The sequence below is a fragment of the Mirounga leonina genome, unplaced genomic scaffold (assembly GCF_011800145.1).
Source record: "Mirounga leonina isolate KUSES-001 unplaced genomic scaffold, KU_Mleo_1.0 Mir_199, whole genome shotgun sequence".
Taxonomy (NCBI): domain Eukaryota; kingdom Metazoa; phylum Chordata; class Mammalia; order Carnivora; family Phocidae; genus Mirounga; species Mirounga leonina.
Genome location: NW_023270498.1, coordinates 612,721 through 632,297, shown reverse-complemented (window position 1 = coordinate 632,297; position 19,577 = coordinate 612,721). Strand labels below are relative to the sequence as shown.

The 19,577-nt window shown below is 50.0% G+C and overlaps 1 protein-coding gene across 1 annotated transcript; it reads left to right on the top strand.

Annotated features, from left to right (window-relative positions):
• The first annotated feature begins 53 nt into the window (after positions 1–53).
• On the top strand, positions 54–8,411 carry PURB (purine rich element binding protein B). Its single transcript, XM_035026445.1, has 2 exons — positions 54–6,803; positions 8,024–8,411. Exon 1 carries the CDS (start codon positions 54–56, stop codon positions 969–971), a length of 918 nt encoding a protein of 305 aa, XP_034882336.1. The 3' UTR covers positions 972–6,803; positions 8,024–8,411.
• The last annotated feature ends 11,166 nt before the right edge of the window (positions 8,412–19,577 follow it).

Genomic DNA, 19,577 nt, shown 5'->3' with positions numbered 1-19,577 from the left:
AGGCGGGCGGGCGGGCGCGAGCGCGGCGGGCGGCGGCGGCGGCGGCCGAGAAGATGGCGGACGGCGACAGCGGCAGCGAACGCGGCGGCGGCGGCGGCGGCGGGCCCGGCGGCTTCCAGCCCGCGGCCCGCGCGGCCGAGCAGGAGACGCAGGAGCTGGCGTCCAAGCGGCTGGACATCCAGAACAAGCGCTTCTACCTGGACGTGAAGCAGAACGCCAAGGGCCGCTTCCTGAAGATCGCCGAGGTGGGCGCGGGGGGCTCCAAGAGCCGCCTGACGCTGTCCATGGCGGTGGCCGCCGAGCTCCGCGACTACCTGGGCGACTTCATCGAGCACTACGCGCAGCTGGGCCCCAGCAGCCCCGAGCAGGTGGCGGCGGCGGCGGCGGGCGCCGAGGACGGCGGCGGCCCGCGGCGCGCGCTCAAGAGCGAGTTCCTGGTGCGCGAGAACCGCAAGTACTACCTGGACCTCAAGGAGAACCAGCGCGGCCGCTTCCTGCGCATCCGCCAGACGGTCAACCGCGGCGGCGGCGGCGGCGGCCCCGCGCCCGGCGGCCTGCAGGGCGGCCAGACCATCGCGCTGCCGGCGCAGGGCCTCATCGAGTTCCGCGACGCGCTGGCGAAGCTCCTCGACGACTACGGCGGCGACGACGACGAGCTGGCGGGCGGCGCGGGCGGCGCGGGCGGCGGCCCGTGCGGCGAGCTCCCCGAGGGCACCTCCATCACCGTGGACTCGAAGCGCTTCTTCTTCGACGTGGGCTGCAACAAGTACGGCGTGTTCCTGCGCGTCAGCGAGGTGAAGCCGTCCTACCGCAACGCCATCACCGTGCCCTTCAAAGCCTGGGGCAAGTTCGGGGGCGCCTTTTGCCGCTACGCGGACGAGATGAAGGAGATTCAGGAGCGGCAGAGGGACAAGCTGTACGAGCGGCGCGGCGGGGACGAGTCGGAGGGCGACGAGGCGGACGAGGACTGAAGCGCGCCGCTTCCCGAAGGGCCCCCGCCCCGCCCGCCGCCCCCGTCCCCTTGGCTGGAGAGCCCCCGTCCCGCTCGCCCGCCCCCGTCCCCTTGGCTGGAGAGCCCCCGTCCCGCTCGCCCCCGGGGAGCCGGTGGAGGCGGCGCGTGAGGCCCCGTCGGGACAACGCAAAGTTAAGGGATAACGCAGTTCGCTGAGACAAGTAACCACAGAAGAACAGTCGCAGACAATTCGAGAAAAGCAGCAGAGTTCCAAGGAACTGACCGCAGCCTGCACAGAGCCGACAGCCTGAGCAAAATCGTCCGTTTCCACAGTTTCCAGCTGGGGTTTGTGACCCCCCCCCCCAGGGTAGCCCTGCAGGGGGGCAGATCCTTGCGTGCCCGGGGCCGGGGAACGCTCGAGTCCCCCGGACGCGTCCAGGACAGCTGCCTTTGTGTTCTACCCGGGTGTCCTGGCCTGGCGATCTCTGCCGGCCTCGCTGTTGTGGGGTCGGTCTCTTCACCTCCACTGAAATCAGCACATGGGGGTCTAGGTCTTGGTGGAATTCTTGAGAAGACAGAGGCCTTGGCCCTTGCCCTGTTCTGAGGGTACAGGTTTCATGCAAAGGAGTGCGACTTTAAAAAGATCATGGACAGGGCAGAATGAGAATTCAAGAAGCCACCGGGGAATAAGAAACAAATTGGGTCCATTTTGTCTAAGATGGTTTTGCGTGGAACCTGGACCAGTGTCCGTGTCTCTTTGTGGCAGTGTTTTCCTGGTTGCAAGTGGATTCAGATGTCAATCCTTCAACTAGAAGCTGTTACTAAAGGATTTTGGAAGTTGGCCAAGTTTCTTTCAGAGCTAAGAGCCGTTTTACATTGGGGCTTGCTGAGGTAGGCACGGGAAGAAATCCGGCAGCAAGCACAAGGAGGACTGTTTGAGTGGATTAGTTGCTGCTCACTAAAGTCCTTCCCCCGGCCTCTAGTCCTTACCAAGAGATGGCTTAGGGGTGAATGAGAGCCAGGTCCCTGTGGCTGTTCCGCCTGAGCTGGCTAATTCAGCTCTTTGGGCCACTGGTTGGCTGGATTTTCAACCGTTAAACTTGAAGATACCTACAAAAGGAACTGTGGCTACAAGCCTGAGCTTTAATGGAATATACGTCCTCACAGAAAAGTTGGAAATAGCCAAAACTGAAGTCTTCACCTACCTTCAGTTCCGTCTGTGGATTTGTTCACATACTAAAGATCCTCAGGTCCAGAATTCCAGCATCATCTATTCTTTTAAAGTAAATTTTTAAGAACTCGATCCATTGTTTCAGTACCTCCCGATCAGAGTTGGCAAATGATGGTTGAGTGATTAGAGCAGCACGCCCTTTAGAGGGTGAAATCCATCGGGATGGAGATGAAGGGAACGTACAAATGCTGACTGTGTCCTGGAAGCATTTTTATACCATCTTGAAATTTCAACAAACTGGCTTTCGCCAGTTTATCCAGCTGTTTTTCAAGAATAAAAGTTGGGGTTTTCAAGGATCGCCTCTTCTATATTTTAAATGGATTTTCAGTAGAAATGATTTTTACTAATCAAGTTAATCCCACCCCATCACCAAGGTATTCCTAGAAGTGTCACAGACCTAGGCGACTTTGAATTGAACGGGAGCTAACGTTCTTTCCAAAGTTTGTAGGTATTCTTTGTGCGACACCTTCTCAACCAGGAGGCAAGTAACCCCACCTCCACAATCTTAGTTTTGTGTTTTTTTTTTTTTTTTTAACTGCATGCCTGCCCTTTATCTGAGCTGCCATTTAATTTATTGCATACCCTTTTATTATCTGAGTTTGGTATTATTCAATCTATACAATCTTTTTGTATTTATTGGGAAATAAGTAATCTACAAAAAGGTCATCTTCATGCATCGTGGCCGAGAGGGAGGGAAAGAACTGTACATAAAATTAGGCTTTTTTTAAAAAATTAGACTTATGATTCAGAATACTGTTGATCTTAGGTTTTTTAAAAAAAAAAAAAACGTGGACGAGCCACAAACTGGTGCCCTTTTCAGACTATTTCTCTACTCTCATCCTCCACAGTAGACTTTTTAAACAGATTTTTTTTAAAGCTTTTCCTTTTTTTAAAAAACCTTCTCCGTCGCAAAGAATGTTTCCTAAATTGTATGGGAGCAATAGTATTTTTGATGTTTTAATGACATCTGTATATACTCGTACTGTATTTTGTACCACAAGGCAGCTGTTTTCAATAATGTCCTGCTGTATTGACCTATGTGTTTTGAGTGTTGATTTCTTTGCTGCGGAGAACAAATCCCTACACCGTTTTAGTAAGGGCGCCGTGAAGCTAGTGTTAGGTTTGCAGAAACTTTCCGTTTCCAACTTTGAGGCAGCAGTGAAAATTCAGGTTGCAGCTCTCAGTTAACTGCTGTGACTTGTTCATTTTCGTACCGTGTACAAGTCCTCTTTAGACCAACTTGTTTTCTTGCTTCAGTGGTGGTTCTGTTGCTCAGCTGCAGTGAACCAGTTCGACTTTGCAGAGGTGCAGTACCTCCCCTTTGGAAGGGGCTGGTGTGTTTTTTCTTTTCTTTTTGTTTGGCTAAATTGCAGTAACTAGCCTTGCCTTTCTATTCTGTAGAAATGACAGGGTCTTCACCGTCCTTCACCAGTGGCTACCAAGCTATAATTAGCTGAATAGAAAGAATGTGGAAGTGGTCGGAGGCATGTAGAGTATATGCCAAGAACACTACCATATATGGCGCCAGCTTTGGTTACCAGAGAAATTTTCTTAGTCATTAGACCATGTAACAGTAATATATCATATGTAAATCTTTAGATATCAATTTGAGAATCCTCCAAAAAAAGGAGCAAAGAATGCATAAGCTATGTGTTGGAAAAAGTAATTTATATTAAAATTTTGACCTGCCTATGTAAGATTAAGTGGTAAACGTCCTAGTGGTGGGTTTTTAAGTCTTAACCCATCTCAGAGGTTTGTTTCTCCTGCAGGGGGTGGTTCACAGTCTCTCTTCTCACTGCAGGAAGATTACAGAAGGGTGTGGATTAGTTGTAGCATTTCACTGACCCTCATTCCACTCACTGTTCTGGGGCAGCAGAAATCCGCGGAGCACAGAGACTGCTCTTTTGATGTGTTGGCCTGTTACCGAGGCCGGATTTCAGAACTCGTTCAGAAACCGCGCTTAGCAAAGAAAATCTGTTAATTCCAGTCAGAAAATGGCATTACAGACTCTGGGAAACAACCAGATTTTTTTTGTTCTGGTTTTCATCCTCTACTACGAACAGTGATTTAGGGCTTGTCCTTTCACCTTGGCAAACATCCCAGCTAATCACATGTTCAGAACAGTCCAATTTCTAAGAAGTGGGGAACGAAAATTCCTTTTGCGACCATTGGTAGAGTGTTTCTCAAGCCAGTGCCGTTCTGGACACGAGCAGTCCGGTCGCAGGAACGGAATCGAAAGAGCGAAACTCTGTGGTGAGATCCCGCCGTTGCCTCGTGGTTTCTCTTGTCCCCGCTGTGGTTCGAGTCGCGGGGCAGTTCTAGTCCGCGGTGAAAGCCTTCAGTGCATATGCTGCACAGAGCGCCACGTGAGTCTATATGGCACCCAAAACTCAAAGTGGAAACCCACTGGGAAACGCAGACACCCTGAGCTGCCGTGGGAGGCGTGGAGTCGGTCAGAAGGGCTGTGGCCGTGGCACACACACGGCCACTTGTCAGGTCACTTTCCACAACGGTTTGCTGCCGGCCGGTGGGGAGGCTGAGGGGGCTGTTTTCGGGGGTGGGGCGGGCAGCCCGGCCCCTCCTGCTCCCTCCGGCCCCTCCCTCGCCTGGCAGTAAATTGCAGGTCTTTTCAAGAGACGCAAGCTTCAATTTTCTCAAAACAAAACAGTTATCCTGTCTTATCTGAAAAATGCAGGGTTGTGGGCAGAAGAGGCTGGTTATAATAATGCCCTCATATTGAGTGGTCTGAAAACGGCTGCACACTTCAGGCGCGTAGTTGCTGAGGATGCTTTGTTCCGTGTGACCTTGACCGGCTCTACTGGAGGGTAGAGTGTCCTGCACAAGGTATCGAGACGTAACTATTGCTTGGCGTCCGCCTTGCTCTGGAGGCGGATGGCCTTAGGGAGAAGCTTGAGTGTGTAAGCCATGCACATAAGTATTCTTCACTGTAAATTTTGTTTTCATTTTTAACCCAGTTACGGTACTTTGTCCAATGCACAACTGATCTCTCAGTAGATATTCATTTGCAAATAGCGTGGCCTTGATCAGTGAGAGGGAAGGAGGGCAAGTGACCTCGCGGGTGCGAAGGTGACTCACCGAGAGGCCTTGCGCGCGCCACTCTTTGTGTCCAATGCGCGTGTGGCCTCGCTCCTTTCCGCCTGGGGAAAGTTCATGGTTTTGACCCTGGAGTTACCAATTCAATTGAGTTGTCTTCTGTTTTTAGGAAGGATCAGAATTGCTCTGATAAGTAACAAAGTTGACTGCTTTGGTGTCCAATCTCAGGTTTTAGAATAGAGAGAGTGGTATAAAATCCCACTGTTAACTCTTAAAACAATTTTAATGTAATACACCCCGAAAGTCACATGCACGAGGCCTGTTCAGAGAGCAGAGCCTCCCATCGTTTTGCTCCTTTTCCACTTTGTACTTCACTTGAGAAAGTGTCGAGTGATCTTACATTGTATATTTCCATTTGAACCCCGACATATTTCTCAAAGATAAAAGCACTTTTTGATAATGAAATTCATGGGATCTTCGTGTGATGTGGATCATGGTTTCTCAGGCTCCCTTAGATAATCTGCTTACGAATATTGTTCTGTGTAAGAAGAGTGAAAATCTTTGCTAATGTTAGGAAGTTTGTATTATTGATCCAGAATGCATTTTGCTAGCTTCCAATCGATGGGAGAGTAAACAATGCTGCATTCACAATTTAATAAGTTACTTTCCCTTAAGCCTTAAGGTAACTTTTTTTTTTTCCTGTCAACAACAGCACTGAAGTTAGAGTAAGTGAATGAGATTATCAGTTTTCAGGGTTGGTTTTAGAGTACTGTAAATCCATGAGCTGTCTTCCTAAACAGTTACTATCTCCCTTGAATTAACTGGATAGTGGGCGCGTGGGTGGGCTGGGGGGATAGCTTGTAGGAAAGAGAAAAGAAAGAAAACCACATTTACCTTAAGAAAAATACAGACACAAAATTAAAGAGTGCATGTCGGCGCCCCGTTTTTGAAATTGCAGATAGAGGGCGGAAATGGCAAACGAGAAAGTCGTTTGCCCAGTTTCTAAATCTAGGAAAGCAAAGTCATTGATTTTCAAATCCCCCACCCCCCACCCCCCCGCCAAAGTTTCAAGAGCTCACACTCGGGGACGGTGAGTTCATTTATCCCAGTTCCCGAGTTAAAGTCACTATTCCCAGCTCTTGGTCTTAAACCGTAGTTTCATTACTGATGGATTCAACAGACCCTTCTTTCAATAAATGTGGTCCAGTTTTGTCAGGATGAAAACCCGATTTGGAAAATGAAAAAATTATAAAGGTATATCATGAAGACTTATTACTCTGGCAAGTTCCAGGTGATACCTGTTCCCCTTGATCCAAGTAAGACTTTGATGAATGTATTCTGTATTCCCTGAGGAAACAGGGAATATGCCATCCAGTGTGATCACCCTTGTTCACCATCTTTTCCTTTCGTTTGCAAATCTGACTCCTGCCTCTCGAGTTAGACGTGCGGCCCGGTCCCGGTAAAGCACCGCAGACACCGTGTGGGTAGTTTCCCTGCTCCGAGGGGGCCCCTCATCACAGGAGGGCACAGCTTTGTTTGAAGCCAAGATGTTGTTTTCCCCCACAGGTAATTCTAACAGACGCTCTGATGAAGGAGCGTGACCATACTTTGGACCAGCATGAGGTCGTGTGTCTAGGAGCACATCGCGAGTGCCCTGTGTGTGAGATGTCCCCCAACCAGATAAGAGAGGGTCGGTTGTGTCTGTAGGGCGGTGACCTGTGGGGCCGTCCTACTGAGGGATAGCAGTAGATCCCTTCACGCTGCCAGTAAGTCCAGCAGCAGACTTTTCATCCCGGGTCTTACCCGCTGTCCAGGCTTGTTCAGAAAAACCTGGTTGGAAACAGAATGGCCAGGAGGATAGTCCTTCCCTTTTTAAATCCCCTTTTCAGGGAGATACAACTGCAGGGGGAGGCCCAAGAAAATCGCAGGACAGGATCCTCTCACAAAGCACGTTTGTATTGTAGGGATTGGGGGCTTTCGTTGCTCATTATTCCAGTGCGAGGCCTAACCTGCAGGCCACCTCTGCACACAAACTCTCTGGATTCCTAGGAGTTCACAGATGGAACAGAAGTCCAAGCACAGGGCATACTTCTAGAGCCTAGTTTTACCTGTTGTGGTAGCGGGAGAGTGTATGGGGGGTCTTTCTCCATGATCATCAATATTTGAATGACAGCTAAGATTATCAGTGTATTGGAACAACTAGTGGGGATTTATTCTTCCTTTTGCTCCTTCACGCAAATGTTTTCCCGGGATCATTTCTCAGAGTCCATTTGTCTTCTGATATGTTTCCAGACAGCACACCTTCCATCCTGTGGGAACCCTCACTGCTGGTCATAATCAGCAGGGGCTTCCTTAGACTAGACAGTTCACTCCAAAGCTGGGACTGATGTCCTGCCCGTGGAGACTCGGCTGAAGTCGTTCAAAATGATTTTAAACCAAATCTTGACGGCAGGAGACCGAGCTTCCTGATCTAGAGGGACGACTAGGTACTTAAGGGGTTTGGGGGTGTCTTCAGTCTCTGTGTAAATACCCACATGCTTGTGCATTGTAAACCAAGTGTGTGTTCCTGTGTATGAATTTGTAGAACTGGATTCTGCTTCAAGAGAAGCTGCACCTTTAATTTTATAAGGTCCCCTCCACCTGTAACCCTATAAATATTTGTAAATAGAACACTAAAATTTGTAGCGATAGGATCAACTTGGGAATATCTGCTGAGAGACCAAAAAGTTCATTTTTTTAAGTACCTTGGTTGAAGAGTAAAGATTATTCCTCTTATTTTTTAAAAGAAGAATGCACTTTAACAGCTGCGTGGGCGATTCAAACGGGCCCGTGAGGTGCAGTGCCGTTCAGAAATCACACTTCCTGGAAGCCGTTCAGAAGCGGTGTAGACGGGCTGTCGTGCTCCCGGCCTGGAGGTGGGAGCTCGGGCGCCAGTCGGCGTGGACTCGAGCAAGGCTGCCACGCGGGCACCGCCCGAAGCTTCCGACAGGCCTGGCAGGCGCGGCCCGTGTTGACCACTAACTAGCAAAACTGACAAACACAGAGACAAAAGTTGAAGAATCCTTACTGCTGGTGTGCACTCCTTACAATAGCAGATTTTGCAAATGGAGTTTTACAGTCTATATTTAAAAATTGTATGTTTGTAACAAATAAAGTATGCGGAAAAGTGAATGACAACCGTGTGCTGGCGTCTCTGATTTCAGGAACCAGGTGGTGACGGGGAGGGAAGGACCACTCAGCCCGCTGGGCTCACGGGTGGGTCTGGAACGGGCGAGTTCCCTCCTGGAAGGACCCAGAAGCCACCTTGGCTCTCGTGGGGAAGACAGGGACGATAGCTCGCGAGTCCCAGAGCCCTCGGGGGTGCAAGACCCTTTGTGGTTCGCAAGCATCTGGAGGAAGTCAGGGTTGCACGTTAGTTTGCTGCTTCGGTCCATGTCCCAGACAGGCCACTTGTCACTTCTGTTCCTGGCCTTCTGGCTGTTAGGCCCCGACCTTCCCAGTGGTGGTGAGAACCTGCTTCCCTGGGTCCCCCCTCGACTGTCACAGCTGATGGCCCAGGGAGTGGGTTAGGCCAGTGCTCCCCGGCCTTGAAGGAAAAACTTACATCCTAGATCCCAGTCGGGGTTCCCAAACCTTTTGGCCTCAGAAACCCCTTTACAGGGCGCCTGGGTGGCTCAGTTGGTTAAGCGACTGCCTTCAGCTCAGGTCATGATCCTGGAGTCCCGGGATCGAGTCCCACATCGGGCTCCCTGCTCAGCGGGGAGTCTGCTTCTCCCTCTGACCCTCCCCCCTCTCATGTGCTCTCTCTCTCTCATTCTCTCTGTCTCAAATAAATAAATAAAATCTTTAAAAATAAATAAAATAGGGCGCCTGGGTGGCTCAGTTGGTTAAGCGACTGCCTTCGGCTCAGGTCGTGATCCTGGAGTCCCGGGATCGAGTCCCGCATCGGGCTCCCTGCTCGGCGGGGGGTCTGCTTCTCCCTCTGACTCTCCTCCCTCTCATGCTCTCTGTCTCTCATTCTCTCTGTCTCAAATGAATAAATAAAATCTTAAAAAAAAAAAAAAAGAGGGGCGCCTGGGTGGCTCAGTTAGTTAAGCGACTGCCTTTGGCTCAGGTCATGATCCTGGAGTCCCTGGATCAAGTCCCGCATCAGGCTCCCTGCTCGGCAGGGAGTCTGCTTCTCCCTCTGACCCGAACCCCTCTCATGTGCTCTCTCTTTCATTCTCTCTCTGTCAAATAAATAAATTAAAAAAAGAAAAGAAAAGAAAAGAAACCCCTTTACACCTACCTAAGTCAGCGCCCCCCCCCCAGGCCAGTATCAACTGATACTTAGCATCTTAGACATTTAATTTTAAGACAAAATTAAAAGTACGCACCCTGTGGGCTACCAGCCATGGAGCCTCTGGAGAAGGCGAGCTGGTGAGAGGGAGGTGAGGGGCAAGCACGGCTGTGGCCTGGGAGTGTGGTCTTGACTCAGGGACCCCAGTGGCCCTCTTGCTGAAGGTGGCGGATGGGGTGGAGACTAGCGCCGCTATCCCCCACCCCGGCGCCCCGGCGATCTCCGGCAGAGTTAGAGGCTCTTGCCATGGAATACCCCCTCCGCGCCCACCCCCATGGTGTCGCTGGCCCTCACTGCAGACCCCCTTGGGGAGCCCCAGGCCTCCTGCACCCGAGTCTTTGGGACGCAGACATAGGGTGTCCTTTGCGCTTTGTTCTCTACCTTTTTAAGCCCCCCGGTGGGCCTCCTGAGTCGGGGATGCGAACCGGCGGCCTGCGGATCTCAGGGAACCGCAGGAAGAGGGCTAGGAATCTCTGCTGCAGGAAAACTAAAGAAACTCAGGGTGGCACAGCGGTCCCCGGACTGGCTTTACCCCGTGACCGCTCTGCCTCAACTGCCCGCACGTCCACCCACCCGGAAACGACAGCTCCTCGGGAGGGTTTGCAGGGGGCAGCCCTCCCCGGGGAGGCCGGGGCTCCTGCTTGCTCTCGAGGTGGGGCCTGGGACGCTGCACCCCTGGCGAGCTCCCAAGGGCAGCGGCGGGTGCAGGGACAGGACCGCGCTGTGACCAGCAGGGAGAACAGTGGGCCTTTCGGGTGCCATGAGCTAGCTTCTGTCCCTGGCTCCTCACACGCTGGCAGTGTGGCTCTGGGCGAGTATCCAACACAAAAACCTCGGGGTCCCCGCCGGTCTGGCGTCCAGAGAAGCCACCTGGTGGCCGCTACTGGAATCTGCAGCGGACTGTGGCCACTCACTGGTCGTCGCGAGCCCCTACGTGCAGGCGCGGCCCCGGCTGCAGAAGACGAGGTCCGGGGCGCAGTGAGAACAGTGGGGAGCTTTGGGGGAGAACGAGGTCCAGTCCCGCTCCTGGGTCCCTGGAGGGCAGGACCGGCTGCAGCCAGCGCATCTCCCCCCTTAGGGAAAGCCTGTGCGTCTCAGATTCCCAGACGCCCCTCGGCAGACCCCTGGTGGGGGCCGGGGGCCCAGCATGGGCGGCAGAGGCGGGAAGCAGGGGGGAGCCGCTCCCTGGGCCCCGGGAGGTGCTCCAGCGCACCTGCGGGGGGTGGGGGTAGGACTCCACGTGATGCGCCGGGTGCCTCTGCTCTCCGCCCCGCGCCCTGCCTGCCACGGAGAGAGGCGACGGAGGGGCTCCCCTGGGGCCCGACCGATCCAGTCCCCGCAGCTGGGAAGCAGCCATCAGCCAGCCATCAAGATGGGCCCGGGCCTTCACTCCTTGCAGGAGACAGCAGCATCCAAGCTAGAAGGTAATCCCCACGCCGGAGGTGACTCGGTGCAGACTCGGGCCCGGTTCAGGCCTCCGAGCTCATTAGTGGCGGGGAGTGAGCACACATCTAAGCCAGTTCTCTGCGCTGCTGCCCCATTCCCATGTTGGGAGCCCTGAGTGCCCCACCAAGGTCTGCAGGACCTCCTAGGGTTCCTACAGGGAAGCAGCCGACCAGAAACTGTGGGTCGCACTCATCAATGTCCTCAGGGTATGGTGTCTGAGAACAAAATTAAAACAGGTCCTCAGGGGCACCTGGGTGGCTCAGCCGGTTAAGTGTCTGCCTTTGGCTCAGGTCATGATCCCGGGGTCCTGGGATCGAGCCCCGTATCGGGCTCCCTGCTCAGCAGGCAGCCTGCTTCTCCCTCTCCCTCTGCCTGTCTCTGCCTACTTGTTCTCTCTCTCTCTGTCAGATAAATAAATAAAATCTTTAAAAAAAAAAAAAAAAACAGGTCCCCAAAGTTAAAAAGAAAACTGTGCTGATTGGGTTCATCCGTTTCAGTGACCCAGAAAGAAAATGCTATGGCCTTTATCAGGGTGAGCCCAACTCAACTGTGAGCACCACCAGCTCGCTCTAGACCTTAAAATCATGGTTTCCCTCCCAGAACACAAATGGTTCCAAAGTCACATTGCACGAGTGGATTGGAGCCTTCATAGGAAGCCAGTGGGAAGAGCAAGTGGACCTGAAAATGGCCCCTTTTATGCTATTTTATCTTTTTTCCCATCCTAGGTGTCAAATCAGGAAACAGTCAAGTGAATAAATAAGAACAGGCAGTGGTCCCTTACTCAAGGGCACCGCAGGCTTCCCAGGGCTGGACCACAGGCCAGAAGCTGGGGGTGTGGACTGAAGCCGCGGGTGGGGGCCTGGCTCAGACACAGCCTTGCTGGGGCTTCCCCGACTTCTCCCTCCCCAGGCTCTGCCAGGAAGCCCTCCTAGACTGTCCCACCCTCAAAATCGTCCTGTCCTTTGCTCATTTATTCAGCACCCTCATAACCGGTGGGCATCTTTTTGGCAATTAAAATCTCCAGGGGCGCCTGGGTGGCTCAGTCGTTAAGCGTCTGCCTTCGGCTCAGGTCATGATCCCAGGGTCCTGGAATCGAGTCCTGCATTGGGCTCCCTGCTCAGTGGGGAGTCTGCTTCTCCTTCTCCCTCTGCCTCTCCCCCTGCTTGTGCTCTTAAAAAATAATAAGTAAGTAAGTAAAGGGCGCCTGGGTGGCTCAGATGGTTAAGCGTCTGCTTTCGGCTCAGGTCATGATCCCAGGGTCCTGGGATCGAGTCCCACATCGGGCTCCCTGCTCCTTGGGAGCCTGCTTCTCCCTCTGCCTCTCTCTCTGTCTCTCATGAATAAATAAATAAAATCTTTAAAAAAAAATAAAAAAAATAAAAATAAGTAAGTAAGTAAATAAATAAATAAATAAAATAAAGAAACAAAAATGAATGTTCTCTCTTTCTCCAAACCCACTCCTTAAAGGTAACTATTGGTAAACAATTCAGCATGTGTCCTTTTGAAAAATGTTGATAATTTCTTAAAATCTCGGCAGTGGTAAGTGCCCATCACATTTGTGTATGTTTTTTTTTTTTAGACTATTTATTTATTTATTGGAGAGAGAGCGCACAAGCAGGGGGAGTGGGAGAGGGAGAAGGAGGCCTCTCACAGAGCAGGGAGCCTGATGCAGGGCTCGATCCCAGGACCCTGGGACCATGACCTGAGCCGAAGGCAGACACTTAACCGACTGAGCCCCCCAGACGCATATTGAAAACACGTGGTATTAGTTCACCAGGTGAAACGACGCAGAACCTCGGTAGGTGCATTAATGGCCATCCCTTGTGTGTTATATGTTACTCTGGGTCACAAAGCGACCTCTGATGCAGAAATTGAATTGAAAAGCAACCCATTTTCTCATGATTTTAGGGTCCATTGAGTCAGGCATGGGCATGTCTTCCCTAGTGGCAAAACAAAAACTTTTGAGCCCCTGGAGTTGAGAGAAAAGTGTCTTTATTTCGTGAGCTCTGAGGAATGGAGCAATTGTTTGCTGGTTGCGTTTCCGATCGACTTTGTGTGTATTTCAGGCGAACAACTGGCATTCACAAGTAAGAAGTTGTGAAATGGAGTGATGCTCACCTGCATGCAGGCCTCCGGCGGCCCTGTGCTTCGTGTCATGAGACTACTGTGCAGTTTAGGAACGAGAAGATTTGTTCCTTCTTTTCTTTTTCTTTTCCTTTTTCTTTATTCTGCGTCCTACAGTGAGTGTTTCCCGACCGTACTTACGTCTAGCTGCTTCTGACCTTGAAGCTTTGGCTTAGAATTCAGAGAGAGCCTTTATGAATATGCACATCGTGTCCCCAGTAATGCCTAGTTCAGTGTGTGGGGAGCAGAGCTGCCGTTAGCAGTGTGGAATGTTCCAGGGCAGCAGCTGCTGTTTCCTGGCTGTGAAAACCCAGCTGGGGATGTCACTCAGGCAAGTGACTCATCGAGACAGGGGGGTCTCATTTGTCGGCCCAGCTGACACCATGCCTTTCCCGGGGAGGCTGCGAGCTTGCTTTGTTTTTTCTTTGCTTTTTTTTTGAGCTTGCTTTGGATACACCTGCTGACCTCTTCCAGACCCTGGCAGCTGACAGTTTTCTTTTTTTTTTTTTTTTTAAGATTTTATTTATTTATTTGACAGAGGGAGAGTTAGCAAGAGCAGGAACACAAGCAGGGGGAGTGGGAGAGGGAGAAGCAGGCTTCCCGCCGAGCAGGGAGCCCAATGCAGGGCTCGATCCCAGGACCCCGGGATCATGACCCGAGCCGAAGGCAGACGCTAAAGGCTGAGCCACCCAGGCTCCCCAGCTGACAGTTTTCTGTTCTGTGGATGGGACTTGGGATAAAACAAGTCTGGGGGGACGCCAGGGCTTTTCACTGCGGGTTTCTACGCTGTCCCTGCCATTCGCCTTCAAAGCCCACACTTGGAGGGAGCCAGCCCTTCGGTTTCCCCGAAAAGCTGCTCTCACCCACCCTCCAAGGGCCAGGCCTCAGCTGGCGACAAGGGCGCATTCTAGAGCGGGGCTGGGGACACAGGCAGGGGCATTAAGCCCACAGTCAGCCTGGCCGAGCACCTGCCAAGCCCACAAACCGCGTCCTCCCAGGACTCAGCAAGCAGGACTTGACATGTTTTCACTTTGCAGCAAGGAGCACGTTTCCCCTTCGCGCGGAAGAAGGTACTCCCCCGCTGTTAAATCTCAACGCGTATGAAAGATGATTGCCAAACTGTAACACGTTCCAGTTACAGCCCGCCAGACTGAGCCAGGCTCCCGGAAGAAGAACTGAGTGGCTCTCGGAACGAGTCATGCTTCGGCGCCCTGAGCTAGGGCCGTTTCGGGGCCTTCTAGACTTGGGTATGGCCCAAGGGCAGCCACGGTTAAGAACAGCACTGTTCTGCCACAGCCGTTTTCCGGACTCTATCTGGGGCCTGGGGATTCTGGATGCATGAAGGTAAAAGCAAATCACACACAAATAAGAAATAGGTACAGACAAGTCAAAGAAAAAAGTGCCACCAGGGGTCCATAATTCTATGAAAGTAATCTCCCTCCTAATAAGAGAAATGCAAAGTAAAGCTACCTGAGCTGCTGTTTCTCAGCGACGGTCTGACAACGAAGTGCCCTGGTGATTCTGTGGGTATCACTGTGGAAGCGCACGACCCCCCTGGAAGGGTCTGGCGAGATCCAGCACGATCACCTGAGAACTTGGCCTTTGGCCCAGCAATCCCGATTCTAGGGCTCTACCCCAAGGGCATCCTGGCCACAGTTGTGATAAATGCATGGCCACTGGGCCCCTTGGCCACTGTGTCACCACTCATTTGTGGCCAAATGTCTCTGTTGAACCGTATTCCTAACCTTTTCCTTTACGGCAAGCTGAAAAAGATTTTATTTGGAATAATAAAACAATTTCCTTATTTATTTATTTTTTGGGGGGGTCTTTTCACTGACTACAAGTCAAATTTGAGGAGGCTCAGATTTTTGATCGTTTTAAAAAGGAATTATAGGCCAGCGGGTTTTCTTTTTAAATGAACAGATGTTTGGCATTTGATACAGTTTGACGTCTGGCTTTTTTTTTTTTTTTTTAAGATTTTATTTCTTTGTCAGAGAGAGAGAGAGACAGCACAAGCTAGGGGAGGGCCAGGCAGAGGGAGAAGCAGGCTTCCTGCTGAGCAAGGAGCCCGACGTGGGGCTCGATCGCAGGACCCTGGGATCATGATCTGAACCGAAGGCAGACGCTTAACCCAATGAGCCACCCAGGTGCCCCTAATGTCTTGCTTTTTTTCTTTTTTGAGTCTACCTTTTCAAATAGATAACACGTTTCAAAATAATACAAAAAGCAGATTGAAGTCTTGCTCCCTTCTGTCCCCATCTGTCCCCATCCTCCCGTGGTGACACTTGCCCTGGACTGGACCGTCCCGTGCTGCCTGTCACCTCAGCGCCCCCCCTCCCCCCACGTTGCCCAGCAGTTGTCATGTGTTACAGGATACTATTTCCACTTTTATTAGAGTGAGAAGACATGAGCTTGGGGGACCCCTAGCTTGTCCCGATTTGGGACCGAGTGCATCAGATACAGTGCGCGCTTGACCACAGTGTTAAAGTTGAGAAGAGACCAGCAGTGACCTTCTCTGTGCCTGACCCTTTCCAAACCCAACAGAGCACGTCCCCGTCAGGCCCGTGGGGAGGGCGTTCGCCCTGGGGTGGTTACAAACAGGTGCCGCTCTGTCAGGTGGCGGGAGGCGGTGCGGAGCCTGCCGTCTGGGGTCAGCAGGAAATCCTAGGTGGTGGGTGTTTGAGCTGCGAACAGAGGGAACCCCAAATGTTCTTGCTACAGTGGCTTTGTCAGTTAGGGTGTGGTGGAAATCTGTAACTAACCATTTTTTATAATACTTTTCTATTTCACGATAAACTTCCAGCAAGAGTGAGCTTTAAAAAGTATGTATCTGGAGCGCCTGGGTGGCTCAGTCGGTTAAGCGTCTGCCTTCGGCTCAGCTCATGATCCTGATCCCGGGGTCCTGGGATCAACTCCTGCATCGGGCTCCCTGCTCCGCGGGAATCTGCTGCTCCCTCTCCTTCTGCCCCTCCCCTTGCTTGTGCTTTCTCTCTCTCTCTTTCTCTGATAAATAAATAAATTCTATTAAAAAAATTAAAAGTATGTATCTAATGGTGCACCCGGCTGGCTCATTTGGTAGAGCATGTGGCTCTTGATCTCAGGGTCATGAGTTCAAGCCCCACATTGGGCGTAGAAATCGCTTAAGTAAACTTTAAAAAAAAAAGTGTGTATCTAACGAAAACTGAGTGAATACTGAGTGTCCATTTCCACATGTAACTTATAGAGAAGTTTTGTTGACCTTAGCGTCCTAGCAAGTTCAATGGCTGGAAAACCAGGACACATGAATCTGCAGCCTCAACTTCAAAAATTAGCAGTCACTTTAAATAAACTTTGCCCAGAGACAAGGATAGCTGTTAATACGTAGACGACTTCAGCAGAACCATATCCAGCCACGTGATGCCAGGTCAACCAGTGCCTTGACCTGGCTCAAATAGAATCAGCAACTTTATCAGTTCTCCTAAGGTTCAAATTTTCACTCAGTCCTTATGATCAATGCTGACGGTGAAATCATCTGATATCGTTTGAATGTTACTGTGAAATCAGTTTAAAAGTTCAACAACTGGGGCGTCTGCCTGGCTCCTGGGCAGACCATGGGACTCTTGATCTCAGGGTCATGAGTTCGAGCCCCACACTGGGCAAAAAGCTTAGCTTTAAAAAAAAAAAAAAGAGTCCAACGACTAAGATGAAATTGTTCTTGTGGTAATAGGAATGCACAGCTGGCTGGAGCCTAGTGGTGCAAAAATGAAGAAATCTATGGAGCATAAGTGCACTCGGAATTGGACGTGGCACGCACATAACTCATAAGGTGTCTAAGCGAGCTGTGATAGCCTCCTGACTCAAACCTACACCATAGGGACACCTGGGTGGCTCAGTCAGTTAAGCGTCTGCCTTCAGGTCCTGATCCCAGGGTCCTGGGATTGAGCCCTGCATCGGGCTCCCTGTTCAGTGGGGAGCCTGCTTCTCCCTCTCTCTGCTGCTCCCCCTGCTTGTGCTGTTCACTCTCTCTGACAAATAAAGTCTTACCAAAAAAAAGTACAGAATAGTCTCCAACTTTTAACAGGTTTCAGAGCAGCTAAACTACAAAATTTTTGTGAAACAGTGAATGTTGAACCTAACAAGCCCTTGAGCACAGCGGTGTGGGTGTTCTCTCTTTGTTGTTCAACATCCTATTTTAGAAATGTTTGAGGGGTGCCTGGGTGGCTCAGTCATTAAGCGTCTGCCTTCGGCTCAGGTCGTGATCCCAGGGTCCTGGGATCGAGTCCCGCATCAGGCTCCCTGCTCAGCGGGGAGTCTGCTTCTCCCTCTCCCACTCCCCCTGCTCCTGTTCCCTCTCTAGCTGTCTCTCTCTCTGTGACAAGTAAATAAATAAAATCTTAAAAAAAAAAAAGTTTGAGCCATGAGCTGTTGAAAATCAACGTATACTGAATTGACATTTTTTTCTTGTAAACGAGACCTCTAAATTTTGGTGGTATTTTGTCCAAAATCAGTTGGAAACCATTCATTCAAGCATTTGCTGCATGAATTGGTAATAAACTTCAGCTTTTGTTATGTCCTGAATCGTCATTCTCCGCTATTTCCAAAGAAATCCATTTTAGCTGGTAAAAAAAAAAAAAAGGAAAGGAACTTCAGCTTTTGAAACTCTTAGTTGCAATTATTGGGAAGTCACACTGGGAAACCGGAAAACAGTGAATGTGGTCCCTTCAGAAGGAAGGGAAGAATGAGCAAATTAAATATTGGCAGAGCACTCTAGAATATCTCAACTGGTGGACAGACTCTATTAGTGGAATTCCTATTTTAAATTTAAATGTATATTCTGTCCTGCAATAGACTGAAATTGAGAGGGTCTCCGTGTTGTAGCACTAAAATTTGGTAAACAGTCAAAAGAATCAGAGACCACTTACAGATGACACAAGTCACATGGCCTTTCTGGATCTTTCTCGCATATAAAATGAGGATCCCAGATTGTACTTTGCTTTTTATTATAAGGATTAAAAAGCATGTATAGAAGGTACTTACCATTAGGATGGTGTCTGGCACAGAGCAGACCCTGAAATTTTAAGGCTGCGTGAGTTTTAACTCTTGAAAAATGTAGTCGTTCTATTATCACATTAATTTTTTATTTTACTTCTCCCCCATGTAAAATTGAAGTATTTTTAAATGCATTTTTTATAAAGGCACTTATAAAGCTGACACATAGCCAAGGAACACAATTTAGAAAATACCAAAGAATATTCAAAAGCCAACCCACAGCTCACCCTAAATAATTCATTGTTGAATGTTCATTCATTTCCTGGCAATGCATTTCTATGTGAATGACTGAATGAGAAAAAGAAAACAAATTCTCTTCAGGCAGCTTCCAGTAACGTTTCTTGAAAAACTGTGCTTTGCACATTGAATCGTCTCGAAGCCCTTGTCAAATACGGAGCGACCAGAGACGGACTCTGGTCGATACCACTGATCTGTTTACCCTATGTCGGCACTGAACCATCTCGATCACTGCAGCCTTGTGGTAAGTTTTATTTTTTATTTATTTTAAAATATTTTTATTTATTCACTTGAAAGAGAGTGAGCGAGAGCACAAGTGGGGGAGGGGCAGAGGGAGAAGCGACTCCCCACTGAGGAGGGAGCCCAACTCGAGACTTGATCCCGGGACCCTTGAATCATGACCTGAGCCAAATGCTTAACTGAGCCACCCAGGCGCCCCATGGTAAGTTTTAAAATCAAGAAGTGTGGGTTTTGCATCAGTCACCCCCAGTAAGTATGGTACTAGCGATGGTTTTTCCAGATGGCCTCTGTCGGGTTGAAGAAGTTCCCCTCTAATCTTCGTTGCTGGGTGTTTTTATGATGAAAGGTGCTGGATATTGTCAAATGCTTTTTCTGCCTCTATTGAGATGATCATGTGGTTTTTGTCCTTAATTCTACTAATATGGCATATTGCATTGATTTTCCTATGTCAAACCAACCTTGCATTCCTGGGATATAAGCCTTTTTACATGTGGCTGAGTCTGTTCTCACAAGTTGAGGAATTTGTCTCTATATTTGTAAGGGAGATTGGTGTGTGAGATTTTTTTTTTTCTCATAGGGTCTCTGTCCTACTTTAGTCCCAGGGTAACACTGGGACTTTCCAATAATGAATTGGAAAGTGTCCCCTCCTATTTTTTGGAGGAGTTTGTGGTGGATGGGTATTAATTCTTCTGATAGAATTCAACAGTGAAGACTAGGTTTTTCTTTGTAGGAAGATCTTAAATTACTAATTCAATTTCTCTACTTGTCATACGTCTATTCAGGTTTCCTACTGTTTTCTGGAGTCTGGTTTGGGAGTTTATATCTTCCCAGGACTCTGCCCATTTCATGTAGGTTAGGGGCACACAGTTGTCCAAAAAACATTCCCCGATAGTCCTTCTTGTTTCTGTAAGGTTGGTAGTGATCTT

What these genes read in the sequence shown, in the direction of transcription:
- PURB (XM_035026445.1), top strand. Translation starts at nt 54, where the DNA reads ATGGCGGACGGCGACAGCGGCAGCGAACGCGGCGGCGGCGGCGGCGGC.